Source organism: Fusarium poae, chromosome 2, assembly GCF_019609905.1.
Source record: "Fusarium poae strain DAOMC 252244 chromosome 2, whole genome shotgun sequence".
NCBI lineage: Eukaryota > Fungi > Ascomycota > Sordariomycetes > Hypocreales > Nectriaceae > Fusarium > Fusarium poae.
Genome location: NC_058400.1, coordinates 31105 through 56180, shown reverse-complemented (window position 1 = coordinate 56180; position 25076 = coordinate 31105). Strand labels below are relative to the sequence as shown.

The 25076-nt window shown below is 49.4% G+C and overlaps 12 protein-coding genes across 12 annotated transcripts; 8 read left to right on the top strand and 4 right to left on the bottom strand.

The window, feature by feature from the left end:
* Positions 1–162: 162 nt before the first annotated feature.
* Positions 163–4475, top strand: FPOAC1_003952 (uncharacterized protein; the record flags this gene model as incomplete). The annotated part of the gene is made up of 5 exons (XM_044848507.1): positions 163–349; positions 560–3269; positions 3322–4175; positions 4250–4416; positions 4470–4475. 5 exons carry the CDS (start codon positions 163–165, stop codon positions 4473–4475), a joined length of 3924 nt encoding a protein of 1307 aa, XP_044707216.1.
* A 214-nt stretch (positions 4476–4689) lies between these two features.
* On the top strand, positions 4690–5316 carry FPOAC1_003951 (uncharacterized protein; the record flags this gene model as incomplete). Its single annotated transcript, XM_044848506.1, has 1 exon — positions 4690–5316. The coding sequence occupies one exon, from the start codon at positions 4690–4692 to the stop codon at positions 5314–5316; it is 627 nt and encodes a 208-aa protein (XP_044707215.1).
* A 683-nt stretch (positions 5317–5999) lies between these two features.
* On the top strand, positions 6000–7250 carry FPOAC1_003950 (uncharacterized protein; the record flags this gene model as incomplete). Its single annotated transcript, XM_044848505.1, has 2 exons — positions 6000–6531; positions 6595–7250. 2 exons carry the CDS (start codon positions 6000–6002, stop codon positions 7248–7250), a joined length of 1188 nt encoding a protein of 395 aa, XP_044707214.1.
* A 399-nt stretch (positions 7251–7649) lies between these two features.
* FPOAC1_003949 (uncharacterized protein) lies at positions 7650–8868 on the top strand (the record flags this gene model as incomplete). The annotated part of the gene is made up of 2 exons (XM_044848504.1): positions 7650–8064; positions 8123–8868. The coding sequence occupies 2 exons, from the start codon at positions 7650–7652 to the stop codon at positions 8866–8868; spliced, it is 1161 nt and encodes a 386-aa protein (XP_044707213.1).
* Positions 8869–8939: 71 nt separating this feature from the next.
* On the bottom strand, positions 8940–10076 carry FPOAC1_003948 (uncharacterized protein; the record flags this gene model as incomplete). Its single annotated transcript, XM_044848503.1, has 2 exons — positions 8940–9645; positions 9718–10076. The coding sequence occupies 2 exons, from the start codon at positions 10074–10076 to the stop codon at positions 8940–8942; spliced, it is 1065 nt and encodes a 354-aa protein (XP_044707212.1).
* A 738-nt stretch (positions 10077–10814) lies between these two features.
* Positions 10815–11075, top strand: FPOAC1_003947 (uncharacterized protein; the record flags this gene model as incomplete). Its single annotated transcript, XM_044848502.1, has 1 exon — positions 10815–11075. The coding sequence occupies one exon, from the start codon at positions 10815–10817 to the stop codon at positions 11073–11075; it is 261 nt and encodes an 86-aa protein (XP_044707211.1).
* A 2873-nt stretch (positions 11076–13948) lies between these two features.
* FPOAC1_003946 (uncharacterized protein) lies at positions 13949–15960 on the top strand (the record flags this gene model as incomplete). The annotated part of the gene is made up of 3 exons (XM_044848501.1): positions 13949–14047; positions 14097–14635; positions 14691–15960. 3 exons carry the CDS (start codon positions 13949–13951, stop codon positions 15958–15960), a joined length of 1908 nt encoding a protein of 635 aa, XP_044707210.1.
* A 400-nt stretch (positions 15961–16360) lies between these two features.
* On the bottom strand, positions 16361–16659 carry FPOAC1_003945 (uncharacterized protein; the record flags this gene model as incomplete). Its single annotated transcript, XM_044848500.1, has 2 exons — positions 16361–16399; positions 16450–16659. 2 exons carry the CDS (start codon positions 16657–16659, stop codon positions 16361–16363), a joined length of 249 nt encoding a protein of 82 aa, XP_044707209.1.
* An 825-nt stretch (positions 16660–17484) lies between these two features.
* On the top strand, positions 17485–18821 carry FPOAC1_003944 (uncharacterized protein; the record flags this gene model as incomplete). Its single annotated transcript, XM_044848499.1, has 2 exons — positions 17485–18186; positions 18243–18821. 2 exons carry the CDS (start codon positions 17485–17487, stop codon positions 18819–18821), a joined length of 1281 nt encoding a protein of 426 aa, XP_044707208.1.
* Positions 18822–18923: 102 nt separating this feature from the next.
* Positions 18924–19679, top strand: FPOAC1_003943 (uncharacterized protein; the record flags this gene model as incomplete). Its single annotated transcript, XM_044848498.1, has 1 exon — positions 18924–19679. The coding sequence occupies one exon, from the start codon at positions 18924–18926 to the stop codon at positions 19677–19679; it is 756 nt and encodes a 251-aa protein (XP_044707207.1).
* A 730-nt stretch (positions 19680–20409) lies between these two features.
* FPOAC1_003942 (uncharacterized protein) lies at positions 20410–23393 on the bottom strand (the record flags this gene model as incomplete). The annotated part of the gene is made up of 3 exons (XM_044848497.1): positions 20410–21024; positions 21084–22635; positions 22690–23393. 3 exons carry the CDS (start codon positions 23391–23393, stop codon positions 20410–20412), a joined length of 2871 nt encoding a protein of 956 aa, XP_044707206.1.
* A 141-nt stretch (positions 23394–23534) lies between these two features.
* FPOAC1_003941 (uncharacterized protein) lies at positions 23535–24011 on the bottom strand (the record flags this gene model as incomplete). The annotated part of the gene is made up of 2 exons (XM_044848496.1): positions 23535–23844; positions 23902–24011. 2 exons carry the CDS (start codon positions 24009–24011, stop codon positions 23535–23537), a joined length of 420 nt encoding a protein of 139 aa, XP_044707205.1.
* Positions 24012–25076: the final 1065 nt, after the last annotated feature.

Here is a 25076-nt window from a genome sequence, read left to right as displayed (position 1 = left end):
CCTAGCAGAAGCAAACAGTCTGTGATTTTTAGTCTTATGTCACTTTCCCCTATCCTTCATACCAACCCATATCCTTTTCGTCACCAGTTAGCATCCTACAAGGATTAATGTCACCTCTCGTTGGCCAACATAAATTCTCTGACGGACACTGAGAAGCCAATCATGCCGCGCTTGGGGCTACCAGAAGAGGTCGAGTTCGATGTCCACTCTGACGGTCCTGACATTGACGATGGCGAAGACCAAGAAGAGGCACGAGAGCTTATATCTCCGTTCTTGGCTGATGAACATTATCTCGAGGAGCCCGCGAGTATCCAAGGCAGCGCAGTCAGCACGGAAGACGCTGCAGTCAGTTTCAAAGAGGCTGGAGAGTAGACCGTCGCGCCGGCGATTCCTGGATGTATGGTATGGCACTGTGTTGTTCGAAGAGTGTTACAGAAGCATTGATCGATCTGTTCATTCCTTTCCCTCCCAACCCTCTTCTATACCTAGAACTTGAACAAGAACGCGCTGCCAGTTTCCCAAATTTGTCTGACTTATTCTGACTGACATGTCGCGTTAGCTGACGAGTTCATCGACGAGACGAACGACGAAGCCTTCGATGGGACACGTGCTCTAGATCTCCTCCAGCGCCGAGTTGTCTTGGACTATGGGAGCAAGAAGACTGGATCGAAGCCGGCGAGCGAGGACGACGACTATTACCCCGTATTTCGACTCGACTTTGTTAGTATCGTCGGTTTGCCGCGCCGGCCGATCTGCCGGCCTAGTCACTTCTTTGACAATATCACGATATCGTTCCGTCATTGGAGTGCCCCGTATAGCGCGAAGCACGTGCAGGGCATAGGTTTCGACCTGAGCGGCCGCACCTTCCGCATTGCCACCGGTGCTACTCGAGAAGCTTGGTTCATCGTCATGCACCCGAGTCAGAGGGCCACTGGCACCAATAACCCCCGTCGCCGACACGATACAACATACACAAGGACTGCCCTCGTACAAGGCCGTGCCCTACTGCTCGCATCATACATCAAAGACATCTTCCTTGAAGGTGAGCTCCTTGGTGAAGGTGTTGGGCCGAGATGGGCTCTCGGAGGCAAGGAGACGCAGATGATAGCCTTTGACAAATGGGTCACATTCCAAACACTATTCATGGACGGCTGGACAGGATTCCTCGAAAGATTCTCTGCTCAGGGCGACACTTTCTGGATCGATCATCAGCCCGCCTTCCACGCGTACGACTATGGCGCCAACATCAATATAGAAGTCAATGAACGCATAGCGAATCTCGAGGAAGAGACAGTCATCCGGCCGGCCTATGTCGATGAGTCCGAGGACGGCTACGATCGAGAAGACAGTAGTTTGCCGGCAACACAGCAAGGATGGGAGGGAATGGGAGGAGAGGAACGAGAGGATGGGCCCGACGAGCCATGGGATCAACCAACCGTCGAAGTGGAGGCCAACGATAGCCTATTCATGTCAGAGAGGGCGGACGATGTTGCTTCTCCAATACCACCCATACCTAATCCAGGGCGAATCGATGCGGAACATCGAGATACTGATGGCGAGGGCGATGCCAACAGACCTGATGGTGATGAAGAGCAGGAGCGGAGGTTCCTTGAATGGATGAAAGAATCGGAGAACTTTGACATGGGCCAGCACAACAGGGCTCAACTACAAGACCAGGAACATCAGTACGATGGGCAAGACAACTCCCAGCAGCCGCCGTTGAGCCCAGACACTGACGAGAACGACGACGTCTATCCAAGGCAAGCACCGGACATCTCGCCATCCAGTCTACCGCCTTCAGAATCGAGATCGGCAACAGAGGACCAGAGAGAACATGATGCGTTGTATAGTCCCGGCCTGATGCGGTTGCGCGAGGCCCTTGAGGCCAAGTACAACCTCGATAACATCAGCCACGTCTCCTATGCCCTAGCTGTTGATGTTCACTGTACCGCATCAAATACCTCTGCCGGCGTGGAAGGAAGGGTAAGCCGTCCTGTATGCTTGCTTGCCGACCGCAACCGTGTGGCCGGGGAGTTTTATGGGAGTAACTACACCTTCTACCCACTCGGCTTCCACCCCGCATACGGCAACTTCACATCGGATCGTCCCCCTGCCTTCCTAGATAGCGACCTGTTTACTGTCATGAAGGAGAACATGAGCCACCAGAACCAGGGTGCCGACGTACTTTCGTTCGGCTTCTTCCAGGGCTATTCCAACCTGAAACGGTCTATCCGTCATGGCCCTCATGACCTACTAGCCAGCCATGGCCTCGCCACAGCTGCACTCACCATTCCCTCGACGGAGGCTCAACGCACGGCGCGGCTTAAGGATAAGCAGCAGCGGCTCCTGGCCCAGGTGAGGGGGCGACTCACACCTGACAACCCTGGCGCATCGACACCTTTTGCGCGGGAGCGACAGAGGGTCGAAGCAGCCATGCAAGCGAATGAGTTTGCGTTCCGATTCGAGCAGGTCATTTCCATCGATGCTCCACGACTCGTGCGTCGTCGTCGAAACTTCAGTAGCGTGCTACAACCCATTTTCCAACTCATGCGTCTCTTCCTCAAAGAGAAGCAACTCTATGCAGGCATCCTCCGGCGTTTCAACCCGGATATCTTTCCAGGAGTCATGGTGGCTTTTGCTCGGGTCATGGAAGCAGCCATAGCAGAAATGGACCGTCGCTTTCGCGAGGCAGGGTCGAAAGGACTGGGCATGGCTCTCTCCGAAGGCGTCGCTGCTCTCGATCGACTAGGCAATTTTTGCTTCACTGGGGACCCGAGGGTGCTGCCTACCAAGGTCATGAGGCTCCTTGGCACGATGGATAGTCTAAAAAGATGTGGCTGGCCATTTATATCGCCGCGAATGTTGGACATCCGAGATGGGCAAGGACTCGTCAACCTTGTGGGATGGCCACAGCTGAGCAATGGACGGCCCGTTCTGATGCATGTTGCCTCGCTGGAATACCACTACGATAGAACTGTAGCATCTAACCGACACAGTCAATTGTGGTTTGCTGAGCTTGGGGGTCGGTCAATAGACGGGATGGATAGGATGACAACGTTCCTTCATGAGGTATTCCAGGATCTGTGGATACCAGAGACAGTCGCTTTTATTGCTCGCCAAGTTCGCCGTGGCTTGAATCGTGGTATCCGCAGTGGCGGTAGGAGCGGTGTTGGAGAATATGGTGATGTAGACACGGGCAATGAGGAGAGTGCTCAGGCGATGATCGCGTTAGAAGCCTGGGAGGCACGAGACGGTCCATTCAAAACCTCGTACGTACCAGGAGTCTCTTTAGATTCCTTAGCGTTCCTGACATTGCCACAGAAACTTCGAGAAACTGTCGGCGGAAGTACTCAAGTTCGATGACCGTTCGATGGTGAATGAGTCAAAGGTCGTGCTAAAGACGAGACGCGACTTTGCAGAAGAGATCTTTGTTGCTCTGATGGAGGGCGGTAGGAAGGGTCACCCAGGAGTCGAGTCTATCGCACCGACCCACTCAACATGGCCCTCTATTCTCCGGGCCGCTATCCAACACACCAGAGGCAGCTTCGCAACAAGGGCTCAGTGGGTCTCGGGCATCGCAGCTGCCATGGTATCTGCGAGTATCGAATGGGTACCTGGCTCTCATCGCCGGAGATTGACGCATCAACAGGTAGTACAACTCGTCGGAGCAGCTGCATCCGCAACTGTCCTCGCGGCTCGACCCGACAGCCTCAAGAGAAGGGCGCTAGAGGCGGAGGCTCGTAGGTCGGTCGATTCAACTGGCGTCAAGCGAGCGAAGATCCGACCACGGATCGATCTAGGTTGCAAGATACCGATCAAGCAGATCCCGGATATTGTGGAAAGAGGCTTTACGGAGATACGCCGGCTGTTCGTAAAAGGGGACCAACTCGTTCTATCTCACTACTGTGCAGCGTACTGCTGTCTGACAGATTGCCTTGAGGATCCATTATGTGATCTTATGCTCATGCTCACGCTGACCATCACAGCGTCGAGCGCAACCCCCGAGGTTCGGCCCAATACGAAGTGTTTCAATGTGTCGACCAAGAGAAGGGACCCTGCTCTTTTGGCAGCCAACATGGTGACGAGAATGCTCTGGTTCCTGCGGCCGGAGGCATTTCCATGGGACAAAGACCGTGATTCAGTGCTGCGAGTGTCTGAGATGACGAAGAAAATCGGTGAGTCGTGTCTACGATCCCGTCCAACGTCGACGAAATAGCATAAATGATGACCTGACCATCTGTAAATGTAGAGCACAAAGGGGTGAACAACCGAATGCTTCGAGAATTGGGTTGGATCAGAGTCAAGGGCAATCGGGATAGCCCACGTAATTGCGAGTCGCGTCTTACAGACGAGCTCTTTAAGCTCCGCAACGACCTGATATTTCTTATGAGGGAGCCGAGGAATTTTATTGGCTGCGTATTCAAGAGTAATAAGGCAGAGTGGGTGGATCGATGTTCAGCTATCATTAGAGATAGATAACAAACATGACATGGCACGGCACGTCTACCCACCCAGAGAATGAGCGCCGCAAAAGCAAAAAAAGGAACCAGAGGCTGTAATAAAAGCGGGGCTCTCTTCCAACATCCTGCCACCTAATTTCCCTCCCGTCCTTTAGATCCCCTTTCTTATACACTACACAACTAGTAGACAAATTCTACAATCCACACCAAGCTCCTCGACGCTTCCGCCATGGCAGGAGTCAACGGCGGTAAGCGCACACTTCCGTCTTCATTCCTTCCTTCTCAGTCCCCGGAAGGAAGATCTGGAAGTAGACGGCGTCTTACACCACCCAACACGCAGAGTGAAGGGTCGACCATCAACTGGTCTTCAAGCCCCCCACGGTCGCTGCTAAAACGAGCAAATGAGAAATACCAGGAGTCCACCTCAACTCTGAGGGACTGTGAGGATGATGGCCGGGATACCCCGAGGCTGTTCCAGTCAGAACCCATCCGCACCGAACTCACCACAACAATGGAGTCTTTTCCATTTGAGCAAGACCAGAGTGTTTACACATCTCAACACCCTCTCGTTCATCGTGTACGCAGCCTTCTTCGCTCACGGGCTGTAGGATGTGCGCTTTGTGCTTTCTATGAATGGGGTCCAATTGTCAATACACATAAGCTCAAACGCTGTTCACATCGCGATGAAGCCAGCGAAGCGCGCCCTTGGCTCGAGATGTTTCGAAGGTACCAAGCATGTGGCGGCGGACCAGGAGCTCGATGCGCCCACTGTCGATTCCCGGTTATGCTATGTTCGCGGACCGTATACCGCGAGAAAATGGATCTAAAGTATGGCAGCGAAGCGGGAGGCCCTTGAAAAGGAAGACATTTTGTACGACGAGGTACAGTGTAGATGGGTCAAGACGATGCAACGATTTGTGACATCATGCCTTGTGTTCCAGGGAAGCGGGAAAGACGACGGTATAAGCCGGCTCGGCGGTACGGTATTGGAAATGATGGGATGGCAGGATTGGAAAGGCTTGAAAGAAAATGGGCCGGAGCACATTCGAGGATGGTTGGAGGAGATGGACGAGATAAGAGGGTTACGATGTCCACGGCTACTCAAATTGTTTTGGTTACTAGCCGAGAGTCCATCTAGCTATTAACTAGAAGCCATTTAGTTATGCTAGCGAAATGCGATCTCAGAGAGACCTCTATTAACTGCGGCTCAATTGTAGCTTGACAGACGGAAAGGCAGGTAGCCCCGATAATAAGTAGTAGTTACTGATTACGCTGTTTGCCCCAACGTGCATGCCGCCGTGTCTCGGAAGCTTGTATTACTCCGATTTACGTGGCATCTGAAAATTGTTTATCCTTACCCGCCCAATAGGGGGTTTTCCCAGTCCAGCTAATTCAATTGGCCATAGCATGAGACGCATGATGCTGTCATTATCTACCGTTAGCAGCCAAGTCTATCCCTCCCTCGTTAACCCTCTTCACCGCTCTTCAAGCCATACTTTCGTCTTTCGTTTACTGCAACCCGACCAATACAGAACGATAATGACATCTGATGCACCAGCTGCAGATATGTGTCAATGCGCGAAGGCAAAGGGTGACCATACGATCGAAGGCGAGCTTGGTGCAACAGTAATCTGTCCTGATTGCCATCTTGAGGAGTCAACGTTCCCGGAGCCCGACAATGCCGAACAGCCAGGCCTGATCAGTGAAAAGGACGTTTATGTCGCTTTCACAGGCTCGCCCGCATTGTTAAAAGTCGCAGAGAAACATCCGAATGATCAGTCGATCAGAAAGGCAGTGAGAAAGCGAGAGAAAAGCCATCGGGGAGTCAAAGACCTGGTCAACAAATACGGCATTTTAAGCGTAGTAGCCACTATCAGGGTCTTGCTGGATGATCGAGTTTTCAAGTGCACCGATGTAGCAAGGCGCCGATTTCCCGACCTCTTTCCAGAAGAGCAGGTATCGAACTGTGAAGAGGGGCAAGGGACAGCAACTGGACATCTGTCTACAAAAGATATGGAGCTTCTTGATGGTGAGCATAACCAATTAAACGAGGAAACTAGCGACTCTGGAGGTAATCACTCTTTTCCCGACTTAGGTGAGCCAGCGATATGCTGATGCACTTCCTTCCTTACAGCAGGCGTATTGCCAAACAGCCGACCTGGCCAGACTCTCCGGGATTGTCGCCTTCTCCCCAGGCCACGACAGAGACTCATGTTGCAGCTACAGTTAATACTAGAGCACGCATGTTTCTCGTTTGGACAACGAGAAATGCAACAAACACTGGACGAATGGGACCATAGCTGCGCCGAGGCAATTTCGTTACAAACCTGGATAGACTTTTTTCGGAACAATAAAACATTCGAGACCGAGGGTAATGCTAAGTCGCTCCCGAACCTGCTTAGCTCAGTAGGCAGGATTCACAATGTCATCATTCATCGACTCGACCTTAACTTCTTGCAAGTCAACCAGCTTTTACTGAATGCTGAAGAGTTTATACGGCTTCTCGATACTCCACTATATCTGGAAGCTGTGAAGCCGCTTAGACAGCGTATTGAAGAAGTACTCCTTATGGCGAATCGAGATGCTGCCTCTATTCACAACGAAGCTGATGGGAAGATTGCCGGCATTGAGGCTCAGATAGAAAGGCTAAAACGGGAGGAGGACGGCATCAAACAGCATCGGGATGAGAACCTGGACAACGTTAGAACTTCTATCGAGCGTGACATATTTGCAGCTATGGGAGAAGCTAAAGATGCTTTGCCAGATATTGGACTAGCAGAGAACCGTTGAACAAATTGGTTGGGATTGAGGAATCTGATATAGAACTGAGAGATATGTGTCATGCTCATCAGAGGGGAGCTTTGAATGATAATAAAACCGGCACCATTAGGCAGCATTAACCAACAACCCGGTAACGTGTTTACACATAAGCATTAGGCCAATTGATGTACTTAGATATAGAAAGTAACCCTGATTAGAGCTGTAAGTAATTGTAGGTTACCTCGTGAGCTAAGACCTGAGCGCGCTTCGGCACCCTATTGGCTTTTTTAATCATGGCCTGTCTGTTGACGTAATCTTACCCCGCATTAGTCCTCAAGGTCAGGTGAAACTATTTTCCTTATCTTTCACTACCATTGCTTTGTAACTATAGCTATAAACATCGATTTCCCTTCCCAACAAGTTCGCAGTATGGATCCAGTAGCGACAGATCAGCTGAGCGATCAAGATGTCTATCAGGCGACAAAAGACCTATTCGTAGGTCAAAAAGCCAAATTTCGGAAGCTTGGGCCCGTACAGAAGTCCATCGAGAGCTACTCAAGACGAGATAATACACTACGACGATTCGTAGACATGTACGGGGTTGAAACCATTTGTCAGGTTGTTCTTAGGCTGCTTTCCGGCGGAGTATATGAATCGATGTTGACCGCGAGCCGTCGATTCCCGGATCTATTCAACCCATCCGCCGTCCAGAGCGAGGCGAGGGACATACTCGAAGCAGAAGCTATTCGAAACGAACAGACCGCGCTTGAAGGCATAGTTCAGAGCCAATTGGCTGACAGCAAGGGAACATTTGACTGCGTTGGGGTTATGGTTACCCTACGTGGTGAGCTGCGTTAGCCGCCGCTAGACTCATTATCCATGGCTAATTGTGGAACCGCCAGACTCGGGAAATGACATTCCGAACGGCCAGGCCAGCAAGTCATCGTCGCTATTCCCAACATATTTACCGTTCCCCACAGAGCATCTGCTCATGGAGCGACTTCAGAAGACTCTTGAACTTGCATGTTATGCGTTTGGAGCTCGGGCTGTGCCAGATATACTACGAAAGCGTTGCTGGGGCTGTCCTGAGTCAGTAGAGCTCAGTAAATGGACCGAGGTCTTCAGACGAGAAGGGATATTGGAGCGGGGGAGTCCCCGTAAAGCTTTAAAGGAACTATTACTTTCCATTGCAAACATAAGACACACAGCTGTCCACCGCTTGCGTACAAGCTCAGTAGGGCTGGAGCAGTTTATTGCTGATGCAGAAGATCTCGTTGACCTGTTGGGAGATACAACGTACTCGAAGTCCATCTCTCAGCTTAGGGCGAATGTAAATTCGGCGATTACAGAGCTTACGCAAAATAAGCAATTTCTTCAGTTGCAACTAGAGCATACTCAAGCTGCAATAGAACAGCAGCGGGCTGAACTAGATCGGAGAGAGCAAGAGGCCATTAGCGATGCAAGAGAAGAGGACAGAAAGTACCAGATATTAGCAGGGGAAAGAGTCCAGAAGGCACTAGAACTTATAGGGAACTTAGGAGGAACGGATAATACAAGGATTTCTCCACTGGAGGGTTTTGGTAGCGTTGGGGGCATGGCGGAGGATAATGACGATGACTTGGACAAATTTGAGGACTGTAATGAATGATTTAAGAACAAGAGGCCCTGAGCAGGCACCTAAGAGCCTATCTTATATTTGCTAATGTGCGAGTCTTGTTCTTAAGGACCTACGGGATAGCCCCAGATAGGCACAGCTTTCTTTGGTGTTTGGCGATCAAGGCGCCAAAACATAACTATATCAAATGATAGGTTGTCTGTCCTCCTAACAGTGTGCTGCACCGTCTCCTCGTCCAACAAGTCGGGGTGAGTATAGAAGAATTCTGTTATGGCATCGCGTAGCCCCCGATCCCCTTGCACCGTAGACGTATATGCCTCCTCAACGCTGGCAAGCAGCCGACGTGTCTCCACATTTTCTTGTATTATTATCTTATTGAACTTCTCCAATGCTAGTCTTTTGAGGGCAAGTATGCCATAGAGCTCGGCTAGTGCATATACCCTAACGTGGAGTATAGGATAAGAGTCGTCAATGTCGTTTTGTTCCGACAATGATACCGATACTTCATGCTCGGCATCACATGGCTCAGCATCCTTTACTTCAGGACTATTACAGCTGCTCTGATAGTCCTGTCGATAAAAGTATTGGATCAGACAATCCACAGCTTGAGGGTCATCGTCTAGGAAGTCAAAATAATATCCGGGCGAGGTTCCACCAGTGTCACACAAAGTGCCCCCCTGAGTTGCGTCTTGGAATTTACATTTCTTCGCTATTACTGGGGATTGTGGACAGACAATCGCGCGATGAACATTATACTGTCTGCCGCGGGAGACCAGGATAAGATCGGAATAACTGTTATCGTCGAATGAGCTAGCAGTGTCGCATCAGCCTTACTGTTGAGGTAAAAAGAGGCTAAAATAATAGATAGCAATATAGACTTACTCCCTTAACCACGACAAATCTATTGTAGTCATCTCGTGCGTCTGGCTCTCGGAACGGCGGTGGTGTTCAATCGATATATTGGTCGGGCTCTGCACACCGATGGTGATCCCGGCTTCGCGGAGATTCGGAAATTCCTGTGCAGCAGCGGATGGGTAACGAAAAACACCTTGGCCGATAAGGTACTGCAGAATTTCGACGAGCTTCTGCTCGGTAAAGTTTGCAACCACGACGGCGTGCCTTCGAACGACAAGGCGAATGGACTTTTGTTTGCTAATATGCAAGTTTTCAGGTAAGCTAAAAACGTATCTACAATAGTCGTTCATATAAACGGCCTCCCTGTGACCGGTAGGATAGTCCATGACAGAAGTATCGGGTCGACAGTCGGTAGGTGCGCTGTTGGCTTGAAAATAAAGATATGAAGTTGATTGGATGGATGCACAGATTTTGTTGGCTTGCAGAGCCTGATTTAAGGGTTAGCCGCTCAGGCATCCTTGCAGCATGTCTCACAGTCGAAAATGCCTGACGTAAGGTAAATTATCTTAGCTTCGCATGCTCGTCTATCAGCAATGATATTTGCTTGTATGCAGTTACGCCATCCATAGACGGTTTAAGTCTTTGCACCTTGTCGTCCGGTATCAAGATTCTATCCAATTACGGCCCTGCCATTTCCAAGTAGACCGCGCGAATATGGCGACTAATGCTTATTATCAACCGGATGACCGAGAATGGGTACAGAATCGCAAATTTGAGCCCAGCTCACGCTATAGAGACAGCATAGACCTAGACTTGATCCAGGTCACCAACGACGATGAGGACTGGACATACGTGGCATGCGAAAACGCTCTACCTTGCAACGACTGTGATTGCATTGCACCGCATGTCGACAGTATATTCATCGCAGTCAACGGTGCCTGCAGGGGTAACGCGTCATGCAAACGCCAAAGCTGCTGTCGGGGTATTCTTCGGGCGAAGGTCTACATACAATCAGAGCGTCCTGTTAGACCAGTCTCATGTGACGAACCAGATCGCAGAATTGAAGGCCGGTATCCTTGCACTTGAACAAGCAAAAGAGATCGTACGAGAAAATGCATTATACTATGGGGCCGCTCCATACAATCGTCATCAAGGCAGACTCGGACTATCTTGTCAAGGGGATGACCGAGTGGGTATTCAAATGGGAGACCAACGGTTACAAGACTGCTAAGCGAAAACTGGTCGAAAATGCGAAACTGTTCCAGGAGTTACGTGCACTTGTTGGAGACTTGAACACATCTAATGCCGAGGTGCTGTTCTGGCGAGTGCCTCGGGAGATGAACAAGGAAGCCGACGAGTTGGCCAACCAGGCGTTTGATGGCTGAATATAGAAGATTCGTCAGTTGATCGCTTGGACATCATGTTAGTTCAGAGTGTGCTGAGGCTAAAAAAAAAAGGAAGAAGAAAATGCAAGAAATATTATTTTGACCGCATGTTGTGCCAGTACTTGAATAAGTCATATGTTAAAGGATGTATCTCCTGGAGAATATTTGTTACCCGCTCCAGCTTCAGCAAATCCGGGTGTGTGTAGAAGAACTTAATGATGACGTCGCGTAGCCCCCTATCCTCCTCAGGCTGGCGATCCATTCCACGTCCACCGTCCACGTATCCACGGCGTGGAAATGGATGGTCCGTGCATCCATTTCCATCCATTCAATGGAGCTGGCCGTTACATAATCCATCCATCCACGCCAGGGTTCCGTGGAATGGATAGGTGGAAATGGAAGCAGGGGGATGGACTGGTAGGGGGTTCCCTAGCCTAGTCCCTAAAATACCCTGTAATTCAGGGTAGACCAACTTGGCCATGGTCGGTAGAGATCTCAAGTACCTATATACCAGGCATTTTCACATACAAATTAAGGTATTTTTAAACAGAACATAACAGCTATTGGGTCGTGGACATTTCGCGTCATGGTGCCGCGTTCGAGCATCTCCATGCAACTGCATTCTGTACCGCGTAGAATGGCGACGATCGTGCCAGGCTGGACGCTAGTACGATCGGGATGACACAGACGGTGAGGTCATGGCATTGCGGAGGCTATATTAAGAGCACTGAGAAGCTTCTTGAGGATTTAAAGGTGCCAGGGACTGATGTGTTAGCTGAAATGAGCTTTGCGGAGGCCCGGGAGGCAACAGGTGGGAGGATCACGTGTACTGCCCCTTTATAGCGTCCACGCATTTCCATTTCCACGTCCATCCATTCCACAGGCCCACTCTTAGCGTCCATTTCCATCCATTCCATCTACGGTGGGCCTACATGGACGCCCATCCATTCTACAAGAGGCTGCGTGGATGGAAATGGAATGGACCGCCAGCCTGCAAGCACTACGTCCCAGATATTGCCGTAGGAGCCAGTCCAGCCTTGCTTACGCCTGCGGATGTGTCCATCACCCTCAAGCGTCTTTACCGCGGTCTCAAAAACAGTCAGAATAGCCTCCAAATGGTAAAGAACCTCCCAGTCTTTGTCTGTTAGCTGATTCTCGTCTCGGAGGATGCGTGGTTTTTTCGCCAACTTGGCTTGCGTTACTTGGCCAGTATTTTTAGACCGATTTTCGTCCTCCCATTGCGCCTTATACTTGATCAGTAGGAGTTCGATAGAGGTTTTCAACCGTAGAGCCCTGCGGATCATGTAGAGTTGTGACAGCCAACGCGTGTCGTTATCGATAATTAGCTTGAGTGGTTTCTTCGATCGGAGTTTAAGGGTGGCGGCGCGATTAATTTCGTCCTGTTAGATACACCAAATTAGTATGAGACGAATAGGATTTAGTAAGACCGCTTACCCTCTGGACCTCCTTGAATAAGTAAATTAGCCGATGGCTAATACGCACATCAACTACGATATTGTGTAACTTGCCAACTGGTCCTTTTTGCGCCATTGAGCGTATTCAGTATCAGACAACGCTTCTGCACCTGATAATTGCTGCTCGAACGCGTTAGCGTTTTGCCAAACAAGAGCGCCTTGGCTGACAAGTTAATTGTGTGGCCAATACAGCGTCCTCGGCGTAGTCGGCCATCGAACCCAAGTTCAGCACCAATGACCTCCATTGCAGTATCGTTGTTTTCAGCATTGTCGAGCGTGAAATAGCCAATCTTCTCTGGACTCACGCCAAGAGTGTGTAGGACGTCGAGAACCTCCCCACCGATCGTTGAGCCGAAGTGACGATGAGCCTCCGGAACCCCAATCATGATTTTGCATGGCCGATTCTTCTCATCTCTGAAGAAACAAGTAATACCGTACAGGGCAAGCTTATTTCGAGACGTCCAGCCATCAAATGAGATATGAAGCGCTCCAGGGGAGTTCCTCAGCACCTCGATAACCGTCTGCTTGTGGCGGTTATACTCTTGAATGATCTTATATCGGACAGCCCTGGCACTCAAGTTGGCGTGTTGGATCGAAACGGAGGGACTCAAATAGTCGAAAATTTCTCGGAGGATGGGGTTCTCGGCGAAGGAAAATGACTGGTTGCTACTGACGATTAACTCGACTAGCATACGCTGAAAGTGTTGCTTATCAAAGCGTGAGATGAAGCTATTCGCGATATTCTGTTCCGTAGGCTTGTTGACGTCCAGTTTCAAAACAGAGGCAATAGTCGGCTGGCTCGATTTCAGTGCGCCTTCGGATTTGAGCTGTGCTGTGCTCTTTTTCTCTCCCTCTGGTGCTGGTGTTTTATGCTCACGCCATAGATGATTTGCCGCGTTCTGGAGACCTGAAGAGGTAAAACTCGCGATAATGGGACGATTTCCGAGGATACAGTCCTTGCAAGCCCATTTGCGTAAGCCATGACGTTGAATATCATAGCCAAAGTCCCACAGCCAAGAGCTAGTATCACGAGCGCGTTCTGACCAATTCCAGCCTCTGAAATGGCGAAAAAGACGGTCCTCGAGCTGCTGCTGTTGGCCTGGTTGGCCTGGTTTGGCTGACATCGTCGAATTTATTTTTTTTGGCAAAAACAAAGCAGGAAACCTGTAGAAAACGTGCTCAATAGGGGTAGTTTCTCGTATAATGGATTAGCTGTAGGGGTGATTGACCTCGGCTAACTTGGGTCCAGGTACCTCGATTTAATAGGCAATTATATACAAAAATAAGTACTATGAACCGTACAGGGCCAGGGAATATCCCACTGTACCCAAATCCACCTACCTAGTTAAATACTGCCACATAAGGCCCTCTTCTACACCTTTCCTTCCTCGATCAAAGATGAACGTAGAACAAATCCGCCTCTTAGGCGACATCTTAGTCGAGGAATCATATAAAGCGCAGTGTTCAGAAATAACTGACGAACGATTAATTATTACGGTAAGTCTTCCAGTACTCTCAGGAGCACCACGCTAACATATTTGCTGAGATATTGGAGCGAGTCGCGGATCTTCTGAGGACATTGCCGAACGCGACACAGACCAAGATTAGGGACAGATTTGGGTTGATATGGAACCCTGAAAAGTCGCCACGCTTTGTCGAGTTGTCGATTTCGTCTCCACGAGCATCTTCAACAGATGTCTTGGATACCACAACAAGTATCGGCTCTGTCTTTGATCTCGAAACAAGCCCTATGTTCCTAGAAAATCTCCAAGTCTGGGCTAAGAAACCTCAAGTGTTTTGGGACCAGGAGAAGGTCACTTTGGGGCAGGACCTAGGCGGCTACATTGCTATATTAGAGCACGCACAAGCTGCAAACCAAGTCAGGCTACGGTTCACGAAAAGGGAATTTTTTCGCTGCCGATGGACATGGGGCAAGAAAGAAAAGGAGATGTTTCTTCAGAGCGTAAGGAAAGATGCTTCCATCACTGATGAGCAGTGTAGGCAGTGGCTTCTCGAAGGAAGTATTTACGAGGACTTAACCAAAATATTCGGGGACGCAGCACTCTTCCCACTAAAGATGATCATGTATGTGTGAATTACCGACCCCTTCACGCACATCAGTCAGGTAACTTCTCTTTAGTAATAAGAACACGGGCAAAGAGGCATTTAGCAACATCATATCACGCCTCGATGTGGAATCTGTCAAGGAAGCTATTGCGAAATACGCGGAGGCGGCGAAGGAAATCACTGCCTACATACGCAAACAATTGGCAACAAGCAACATCTGCAAGCCTGGAGCTTTTCTCCTCCAGACCGACCATAGGGTTCCCCACGAACACTCGGAACCGGCGCGTAAGAAACGCAAAACACGCCCTCCGGCATCCCGATCACCGAATGCCGTCGAACCCGAGCCAGCTAGAGTCACCTCGCCTCCGACGGCACCAGACAATGCCGGACCCGGATCACAGCCTTCGCAGAACATGAATCAACCACAGGACCGCGAATCCCAGCAAGATCCGACAAACGTAGGGCCATCCCTTCACCGGACTGTACCAGCTTCAGGCACAACAGTCACGCAAATTCACGCCATAGGGATCCCACGGTCACAATCAACATCGACGGGGTCTCCCCCAGCCGTCTCTGGTACCGGAAGAGGGGAAGTCGCGCCTATCTCTATGGCGCACAGTCCTAGGGGATTACAAATCGGTATATTAGCTAATTTCAGACCTGCCTTGCGAACCTGCCCAGAGTACCCAGAGTCCCAGGATCGTGTCCCTTCCAGCCATGCTTCAGGGCGCCTATACTCTCTACAAGCGCCACAGAGCCAACACGCTCCCATGGAGCCAAGCGATGAAGTGAACGCGTCAAGGAATGATTATGTCCAAGAACCACAGGAGGGTATTCCGGAATCATTTGGTTCACCGCACAGCACATCAATGCAACCGCAACTACAACTACATCAACTTCCTCAATACAAAGGGCAGAGTCGTAGTGAAACTGCAGCGCAAAGGGGACATAAAGTACTAATTAATCTCGATAAGAACTCCCCGAATGGACACCAAACGAGTGTCTTGGTCTCTGCCGATCCTCCCCTAGAGACTCCACTGGTAGATGCAAATTCCCAGACTGCAGGTCTATCGCAGGTGGATAGTCAAGCACATGCACGATACCTTGGATCTATTGAACAATCGCAAGCCAAATCTTCCACCGCTACGCCAGACTATAGAGCTGACGCAGAAGAGAGCTCAGAACAGCCTGATTCTTCGGGACAACCGAACGACACACGGGGACACAGTTCGGTCTTCCTAGTTTCCTACAACCCGACTACGGAGAGCACGAACATCTTTCGTCGCACATTCACGAGGAGTATTGCCAACAAGCCAGGCCGCCTTATTCGGCATTCGCGATAACCAATGAGGATGATTGGAACATGTACGAAACTTTATCCTTCCCTGAGGCGGATGATTTTAATTTTAATTTTGGTTTTTGAGTGCTACTGGTGATGATACTCAACCGGGATCATAGTATAAAAGAAATCACTTAGTTCTAGAGGCTTGTCCATCCCCTTCCCCTCCGCCTCCGAGTTCCCCGTCCCATCCTTATCTTTGGGTTGCAAAGACGTATCGGGCATGAGCAATAAAATCTTCCCCGGCTCCCACTCATGTGAGACCCTCTTGCTCCCCATTTTGACAACAATTCCCACTGGGTCCGAAATTAGAACAGCCAGGCCGGCAAAGTCTTGGCTGGTGTAGACGCCGCTTCTTTCGACTTTAACAATCTCCGGCTTGGGCATCCTGGCGTCTTTTGGCTTTAATCGCACAGTAGATAGAATTTTTTGATTTCCTGGGCCTCCAGATGTAATTAGCAAAAGAAGCCTCTATGTTATTGTGAGTTCTGACCTTGTGGCGGCCAATTGCGGAAGAGAGCTTCCCACACGATTCGGGAGTGCCATATGAGTAGAGGATCTTTACTCCTTGTTGTTTTACAATCGGAGTAATCCCTCGGATCTCATTACGTAGATCATCGAGAATCACCGCGGCCTCATCTGGCAAGTCGAGCTCTTCGGCTCCATCAACTAGGCTCAGCTTCTTAACTGAGATATTTGCCATGGCAGAGTCGGCGTCCTAGTGAGATGCGAAATTAAAAGGCTTGTCTGACTTGGTTGGTTGGTTGTATTCCTACTCGAGTTTAGCCGCTTTTTAACAGCAGCCATGCCCGGCTAGTGGGGTTTGGCCGACAGCCGAGACGCCCCGAATATTCATCCGTGCCGCCCCACTTCGCCAAACATCACCCACTTTCTCCTCCTCCCTAACTAACCTCTATCTACATCGGCCGACCAGCTGCCGTAGATCGTGGTTTGAGATACTAATGTACATATGTGTTTTGTCTCCAGCGAGGCGGGCTATCCGCCTCGTGTGCGGGTCCTTTCTACCTACAGTCTCCCCCCAGTGCTCAGCAGAGTGTCCTATGAGGCGTGAGTCGCGGCAGAACTGTGGGTCAAATATCGGTTAGAGCCAAGATATCCCTCAAAGCATGGTTGTCGTTGTCGTTGTGGACTCGATTGTATAACCGGCAGGGGTTTCAAATGTTGACGCGATACTGAGCTTTTTTCTTTCTTTTTTCGCTATCTTTTCTCTAGGATTAAATATGAATTAGACCTCTGTACCGGTCCAACATTCGAGACCCCTGCGGGCTGTACGGAAATGATACAGTGAATCTTGACCTTTCTCGTTCCATGGCAGTTGCCAGTTGCAGCCAGCAGCCTTCCGTTTGTCCGTATATTTCTTACCCCTACCTATTACACATTGTGATCCTTTCAGCGCAGGGGTTACATCAGTAGTTGGTGTGGTCGCCATGCACCCTCTGTCCTTCAGTGTCGCGTAACATCCATCACTCCGCTATGGTCCTGTGCAGCTGTATACATAATTCCGGGCATGGACGCCAAGACAACGGGTGAACCCGCATTTACGATTGGTAGCCCCCTAAGCTGGAGCCTGAAGCAAGTTTCTTTAGGCAGCACTGAACGAGCGATAAAGAAGGTCAACAATCACAACTTCGGAAATCTCAACACCCACAGTTCGAGCTCCGGTATGCCATGTCTCTTCCATCGCCCTTGTACTGTTACCCTTCTTTGCCGGAGGGGTGTTCGCTTGCTTCGGCTATTGCCTCATCAAGACGGGCATGCCCCCATACAATGTCAGCTCTTTGACTGCGCCCTAGCGGACTCAGAAAGCACTCGCCCGTACGAGGCTCTGTCCTACGTATGGGCCTCTGAGAACAAGCCTCGGTCTATTTCTATAGACGGCTGCGACTTGCCAGTCGGGGAAAACCTTTACGCGGCGCTATCACATCTTCGAGATCGCTCCATTGAACGAACCATATGGATAGACGCTATTTGCATCAACCAACGATGCCTAAAGGAAAAGGGACAGCAATTCCAGTCTATGGCGAAGATCTATACCAAAGCAAGCCGTGTGATTGTTTGGCTTGGAGGAGCGACACCCGACAGCGGTCAAGCACTCGAAGAAATACGCATCGCAGCAGAGCAGCGTACGAAGCCCTCACCTACGAAGCCCTCAATTAACGAAAGTGCAATCCTTAAACTGCTTGAGGGGCCATGGTTTCAACGCATCTGGGTAAGGAAACAGGCGTCTACCAACATGGACAGAGATTACTGACAAAGTCGATTCAGGTACTTCAGGAAGTTGCCGCGGCCCTAAATGTACTGATCAAATGTGGTCCCACCGAGATTAGCGGATATGCGTTCTGTTCAGGCCTAAGCAAGTTGAACCTATCCTATGAAACCCGCCCGGACCTGTCGTCTCTGATCCGTTCAGTATCCTATCTCATAAGGGGTGCGGCCTTCCGGCCTAGATGCGCAACTGGTCGGTCAGGCAGGTTTTCCCTGGGCATATGCCCTCTAGGTGAGCTGGTAGATATGTACCACACTCGCAAAGCAACTGACCGCCGCGACAAGGTTTATGCCTTGCTCAGCATGAGCTCTGATGATACTAGCATCGCAGGGTTATCCGCCAACTATGAGATTTCATGGGGACGACTATTCCAGCAACTCATCAACTTCTTCTCTAAACGAGTGTCTGTAGACACTTGGGATGATAAGGAGATAGCGGTAATCAGGGGCAAGGGTTGCGTTCTAGGCGAAGTGTCTTCAGTCGAAATAGACACTGATTGGGAAGACAGACAGCACGTGGGCATTACATGGAAGAATGCGTCTGGCTATAGGGGGCCGGGTTCTCCCTGGACCTTATAGGCCTCAGCGAAATCTGTCTAGGTAGGGGATGTTGTCTGCCTTCTACAGGGAGCGTCAAGGCCTACAATCATTAGGTTATGCAACGATTATTGGGTCGTTATAATGATTTCAGTTCCCCCTCCGGACGATCTACAAGATGCGAGCAGTGACACTAAGTCGAAGCTTTTACGATTGATAACAACCTTCCCACATGATTTCCTACTTGTCTGGAACTGGAATATGTATCCAGGCGAGTCGCAGGATGGGGAAGACTACGAACACTTCATGGGCACCCTAGTTTCGAAGTGCTCAAATACAGAGCTAGAATATTGTCTAGATACAGTGACCAGATTATGGAATACTGGAGTGGCACTACAAGACATGGGAAAAGATGAGGCAGGGGAAAATCTCCGAAAAGCAATGGAGATTATTGAGAGACAATTGACAACAATGGGTGCCCTAGACTTCGCTTGCCCAGGTCCCGACCATTCGATAAGAGGAGATATGGACAAGCTAAAAGGAATGGTAGATTTACTTATCAAGGACAAGGGCGGATGGAGACCGCTGGGGTTGGCGGCAGGGAATGGGCGTGAGGCAATGGTCAAGCTGCTGCTCAATACTGCCAAAGTCGACCCAGACGCCAAGGATTGGGATGGACGGACGCCGTTATGGCAGGCGGCAGCGAAGGGGCACGAGACCATCGTCAAGCTGCTGCTCCATACTGCCAAAGTCGACCCAGACGCTAGGGACGACGATGAACAGACGCCGTTATGGCAGGCGGCAGTAAAGGGGTATGAGGCAATCGTCAAGCTGCTGCTCGATATTGGCAAAGTCGAACTAGACGTCAAGGATGCAAACCACGGTGTTAAGGTGGGGTAGGGGCAGAGTTTATACTCATCATTGTACGCAAAAGGGTAGGTCCCTAATGCCCTAGGTGTTTCTCATTCCTGCACTACTTGCGCACATGTGTGAGGGAACTTTGATGAATAGGAATTTTAATCACAAATCATAATGAAATGAACGACTGTATGAAAATACTGGACTTGGCCAGGTCACGTACTTTACCGGCATCTTATTAGTCTCGGCAGAGCGTGGCAAAATTGGGTCATGAATTTGTTAGACATTACCATCCACCACCCCTCTTTCGCACGGACATGATAACATACAAGATATACTAACAAACCAAACGATATAATGCAGCAAGAACTAATATAGTACAGCCTCTTTTGTTGGGTGATTTTCGAGGCGTAAGTCCCGAAGTATACATATAAAATCAACTCATAATAGTACAGCCTCTGGTAGACAGACCAGGCTTCAGCCGCTGAAGATGGGACGCTGAACACTTGGAGAATTTGGCCTTCAAGCAGGCCTGTCGCAGGGACAAGCGAGGCTGGGAACTGTGGCGAGGAGTAGGGATTGTGATGTTTGAGGGTTATAGGGCTAGAAGTCGGAAAAGAATGTAACTAACGAGACTTAATGTTGTGGGCCCTATGAGGCGTATCCTCCCGGGCGGAATAAATTCATTCATTCATTCAATCCCTATGGGGCCCCGTTGGCGATGAGGGAGAAGAGTAACGGTATTTTGGCCATTCAAGGGTTTAGCTTCCTCTTATACACTACGCAGTAGCTTCCCCGCCGTAACCCATCGGTCTGGATCAATGATATTTGGATCATGATCTTGTTGTCCCATCTCAACGGCATAATCCAACGCTGTATTCCCATGTACATCACGAAGATATACAGGCAATTGTACATCTTCGCAAAGAAAGTGCAGGACTTTCTCTGATAGGGTTCCCCTTATGGAACTATGATGGAGAGCAGTTCGACCTTGTTCATCCCTAGACTTTAGGTTTACACCCCAACTTGCTAATTTTTGGAGTACGCTCACAGAAAGCCGGCGCGATCTAGCTGCTAGATGCGCCAAGCCCAACCCTTCTGAGGTCTTGAAATCCGGGTCTGCTCCATATTTGAACATAAGATCCAATATTTCTTGGTCATCCTGGTATTCACAGAGGATGAACGCACTGAGATATATGGCCATTGGCGACATACCTCTGCTGTCAAGTTCATTAATGTCATTGAACCGTTCCAAGAGATATCTGGCGACAGCAATGTCAACAGGGCCATCGTTGCTCAACAGATGATGCCACACATTCTGTCCATTTTTATCTTTCGATCCCAGGAATGTTTCCGATAAAAAGTCTGGAACTCGGCTTAATACATCCTGCATTATTTGTAAGTGGCCTTTTGTGCCGCATAATGCAAAGCGTTGAGTCCGTTGACATCCTCATCCGTGGGATCTGCTCCAAGCGTGAGAAGCTTGGAAACAACACCCAGGTTCCCATTCATGACAGCGAAATGTAATGGTGTTTTGTTCTCTTTTGTGCTCAATGAGATCGTGGCGCCTTTTTCGATGAGCTTCTGGGTTATGGACTCAGATAAGTCTTTGCTACCGGCTGCAATATGCAATGAAGAAATGCCGAACATGTCTTGGGCGTCAACATCGACCTCGGGGTTCTTCAAAAGAAGGTCAAGAATCGCCAACCTTTTTTTTTGGATTGAGCAATATTCGTCCTCATCATCATCTAATTCGATGTAGTCAAGAACACATTCCACGCGGTTATCTGGGTCGTTCCAGAAGTCCACAATGCCGGGCCATTTCGGCCCATACAAATCCCGCCTCAATGCTAGATGTAGGGGCGTCTCGCCGCTATCCGAAGGAAAGTTTGGATTGGCGCCATGATCCAGAAGGAACTTCGTCATCCGTTGACTCCCCGTCAAGGCAGCGAGGTGTAAAGTAGTCAGACCTTCCACTGTGCGGGAGTTTTGGGCAACACTCTTCTCACTATCTCCGATAACGTATATAACTCTGCCCTCTTGATAAGTGGGTATGTATGTCTGTCTCACCACTAGCGTATCTACTGGCGTTCCGGCGCTGAGAAAGGTTCGGGCGATCGCTTCGTCACCGTTCTTGACTGTGTAGTGCAAAGGAGTCATGTTCTCGATGTCTGAGTCCAGGCTCGCTCTTCTCTCCAGTAAAAGCTGAACGCATTGTTCCCAGCCGTTAAGCACAGCATAATGCAAAGGGGTTCTCCCTTCTGCATCCCGTACATCGGTGCATAGGCCTTGCTCTATAAGCCATTCCACAGTCTCTTTTCCCTGTTCATTCCCACACTTTGCTTTAAGTAGCAACCAATTTCTGGTAACCCTTGACTCTGAAGAAAGAAACCTAGCGACGGAGGGCGGTTTGGTTACAGCGAGGCGGGCATGCAGGGCACTATACTCCATGGAGTAATCCAGCAGTGGATAAAGCTGCCTCCCAGCCTTTTCGCGTTGTAGACATTCGTCTATCTCCGAGAACTCGACGTCAAAGACACGGAACAAAAGATAGGCAAGGCATGACGTTGCAATTGCAGCGTCTGCATCCGGGCGCCACTTTTCTCGTGTTCGCTTCAAGTACTCTTTCGTAGTGTTATGAATTAGAGTGACCCTGTCGTTCTTTTCATCTATCTCCACCAAGCCCGCGCAGACGGAGACCATGTCTTCAATATCCATTAGTCTCTCCTCATCAAGATGTGAATCTGTTTCCTGGACGATAACTGCTGTTCGGAGCTCTTCGACCCTGAGGGGTCTCTTTGCAAAGGTAAGCCATGCTAGAACATCCTTAGCGATTGCTGTTCGTTCTCGATGCTGACTCTCTATCCTTTTCATTGCATCGTCGTAGGCCTCGTCGTATGCTAGTGTCCCGGTTGGCAAGGCGGTGAGGGCGTTCCTGAGAGTCCCGACTGACAATTTACCTTCTAGAGAGTTGAGATGCAGGCGGGCAAGGAGGAACCTATGCTATATCAGCTTCCAATAGTGCCCTTAAAGAAAAAGGGAATCAACACACATCCCTCCGCTCGCTCCTAAGATGGCGTTGCAAATATCCTCCTGAAGCTGCTGGTCACGCATGACGAACCGACTAAGCTTTGACATATTACGATTGAGGTATTTGCGAACATCGGTACCCCTGGCATGTACTTCGAGTATACTACTTCCTTTCAACACCGGGTCGTTGGCAATATCAGGGATAGCCCGAGAGGTCGCCAAGATATTCGCTCCCTGCAAGCCTCTGAGCTGAGCCATAACGTCTCTCCATACAAGACACTCGTCGAGGCCATCAATAACTATGAAGATTCGATAATGCAGACACGCCACAGTCTTCAACGCACTTGCAATTTCTCTGAGCGAAGGTCGAGTGCCCTTATCCTTGTGCTTGCTATACAAAGTGCTCATTGCATCTGGTAAAGAGCCTGAACACTGGGCAAGCTGCTTGAGGATACTCGATAGAATAAGATTGTCGGTTTCGTTGTATCGGTGCCCAAAGTCGCAGTAATGGTAAGCTATGCCAATGTTGCTGTCATTCCCGAAGAGGTTCTGAAGGTGGTGGATGGCAATGGCGGCTAGGACTGTCTTCCCCGCTCCTGGAAGGCCTGGACAGAAAAACATTCTATCTTTAGTTTTAATCCATTTCTGGAACTCTTCGGAACCGAGGAACCATTCACCAGTTCCGTCTTCATGTTGATCAAATAAAATGCTTTTGATGTGAGCCATGGTCAACAGTTCCAATCCAATTCAAGATTTCATATCGCTCCTGTTGATTGAATCGCTCGGTGAGATGATGAATGTCCTGTTCAATCCTGCAGGATCTTTGACTGTGATCATTTCAGCTCATCAGACGTTGAAGAGAGAACGTTATAGATACCTATATAGCTGTCTCTCAATTCCATTGAGCAATTCAAGGTTTAACGACAACCGTCCTCGGAAATCTTGAACGTCGTCCTGATCCCAGTTTAATCTTTTCCAGGCTTTCTTCGCACACTGGGCCATACTCGTACTGCTAGATCCAAGTTCTCGATACTTGTCAAGTCTTGCGAGAAGATCATGCAAAAGACAAATGGAGTCGTCACTGATACTTTTCAAACTTTCTTGCTGCTTGATCTCAGGTTCCCACCCCGATAAAAGGACGTCAATATCTTGGACGACGTTCGAAAAGTTTCTGAGACTGCCAGTCGAGCGCGAGTGAGTAGATGTGTGAAGAGAGGGAGCGGTATTGGCTTACTCTTTTGATATTGCATCATACTGGCGAGGAGCATCCACAAATCTTTTCCTGGCTTGAATAACAAGCTCTAGGATTTTAATAAAATCGCCCACACCGACCCCGATATTCATTGTGTCGCTAAAACGGTTAAATGAAAGGGAGATCCAGGCTCAAATTTCTAGCCAGTTAGTGCTAAAATGGAAAATACCTCGTAGCCTCTGTAATTCAGGTAAAAAGTGTCAGGGGTGGTTGAATTTTTAAAATATAAATGCAAGACTGTAGTATTTAATGCCTAAAGTCCAGATGCATATACTTTAGGCAGCAATGTGGCACCGCTGTCCTGCATCCCCGGGACCTATATCAGGCTGTAAGGCAGAATCTATTGACCTCACAGGTTTGTAAGTTACCCGTAGATCTGACTGAAAAGGAGCCCCACTCTTCGAGTGGGCGGCAAAGCCACCGGACAGTCAGGTCCCCCGCTTTGTATGCATTTCACCCAAATCACCACCAAAACTCACCAATTTGAAGACCACATTTGGTAGCCGTATGTCCCTCCCTATCTCTGAGCTTGTCTGATTGCCTAAAAGAGACTATGTCTGATCCTTTTACCGCAAGCCCGGCTGTGCAGGCTGCCCGTTGGATCCTCACGGAGTCTGACCGCCGTGAGCGCCTCGGCAAGCCGCGGACATAGATGCGTATTGTTGTACAATAGTTGTATGTTGTGAGGTAGTGTTGTACAACTTTACAACAGTTGTACAACAATAAGGTCACGTGCAACGACAAAACGGGTAGAATTAAGATGCCATGGCTCTATATCTTCGTCTAACTATAACATTTTAGTCATCTTGTAAGACTTCCGAACTGTTACGATCGGCCCCTATAGGCAGCTGTAAGCAGGGTTCAAATCCACGACACATCTGGGCTCAGTGTAGTGGAAACAGGGATTGCACGTGGCGCAAAAGATCCGTGCATTCGTGCACGGATCGCTATGTGATCCTAAATCCACCAGAAGTGCTAGTGTAGTGTCGTGGATTTGAACCCTGGAGCCTGTAAGCACCACTGTAATCGCTAGCATAGTGATTATGGCCCAATCTTTTGCCCTGTGGCTTAGCGGTTAGGTGCAACCGTTACACGATAATCACTCGTGTGACGGGTGAAGGTTCCCAAGGGATAAACTAGTCCGTACTGGTTTATGT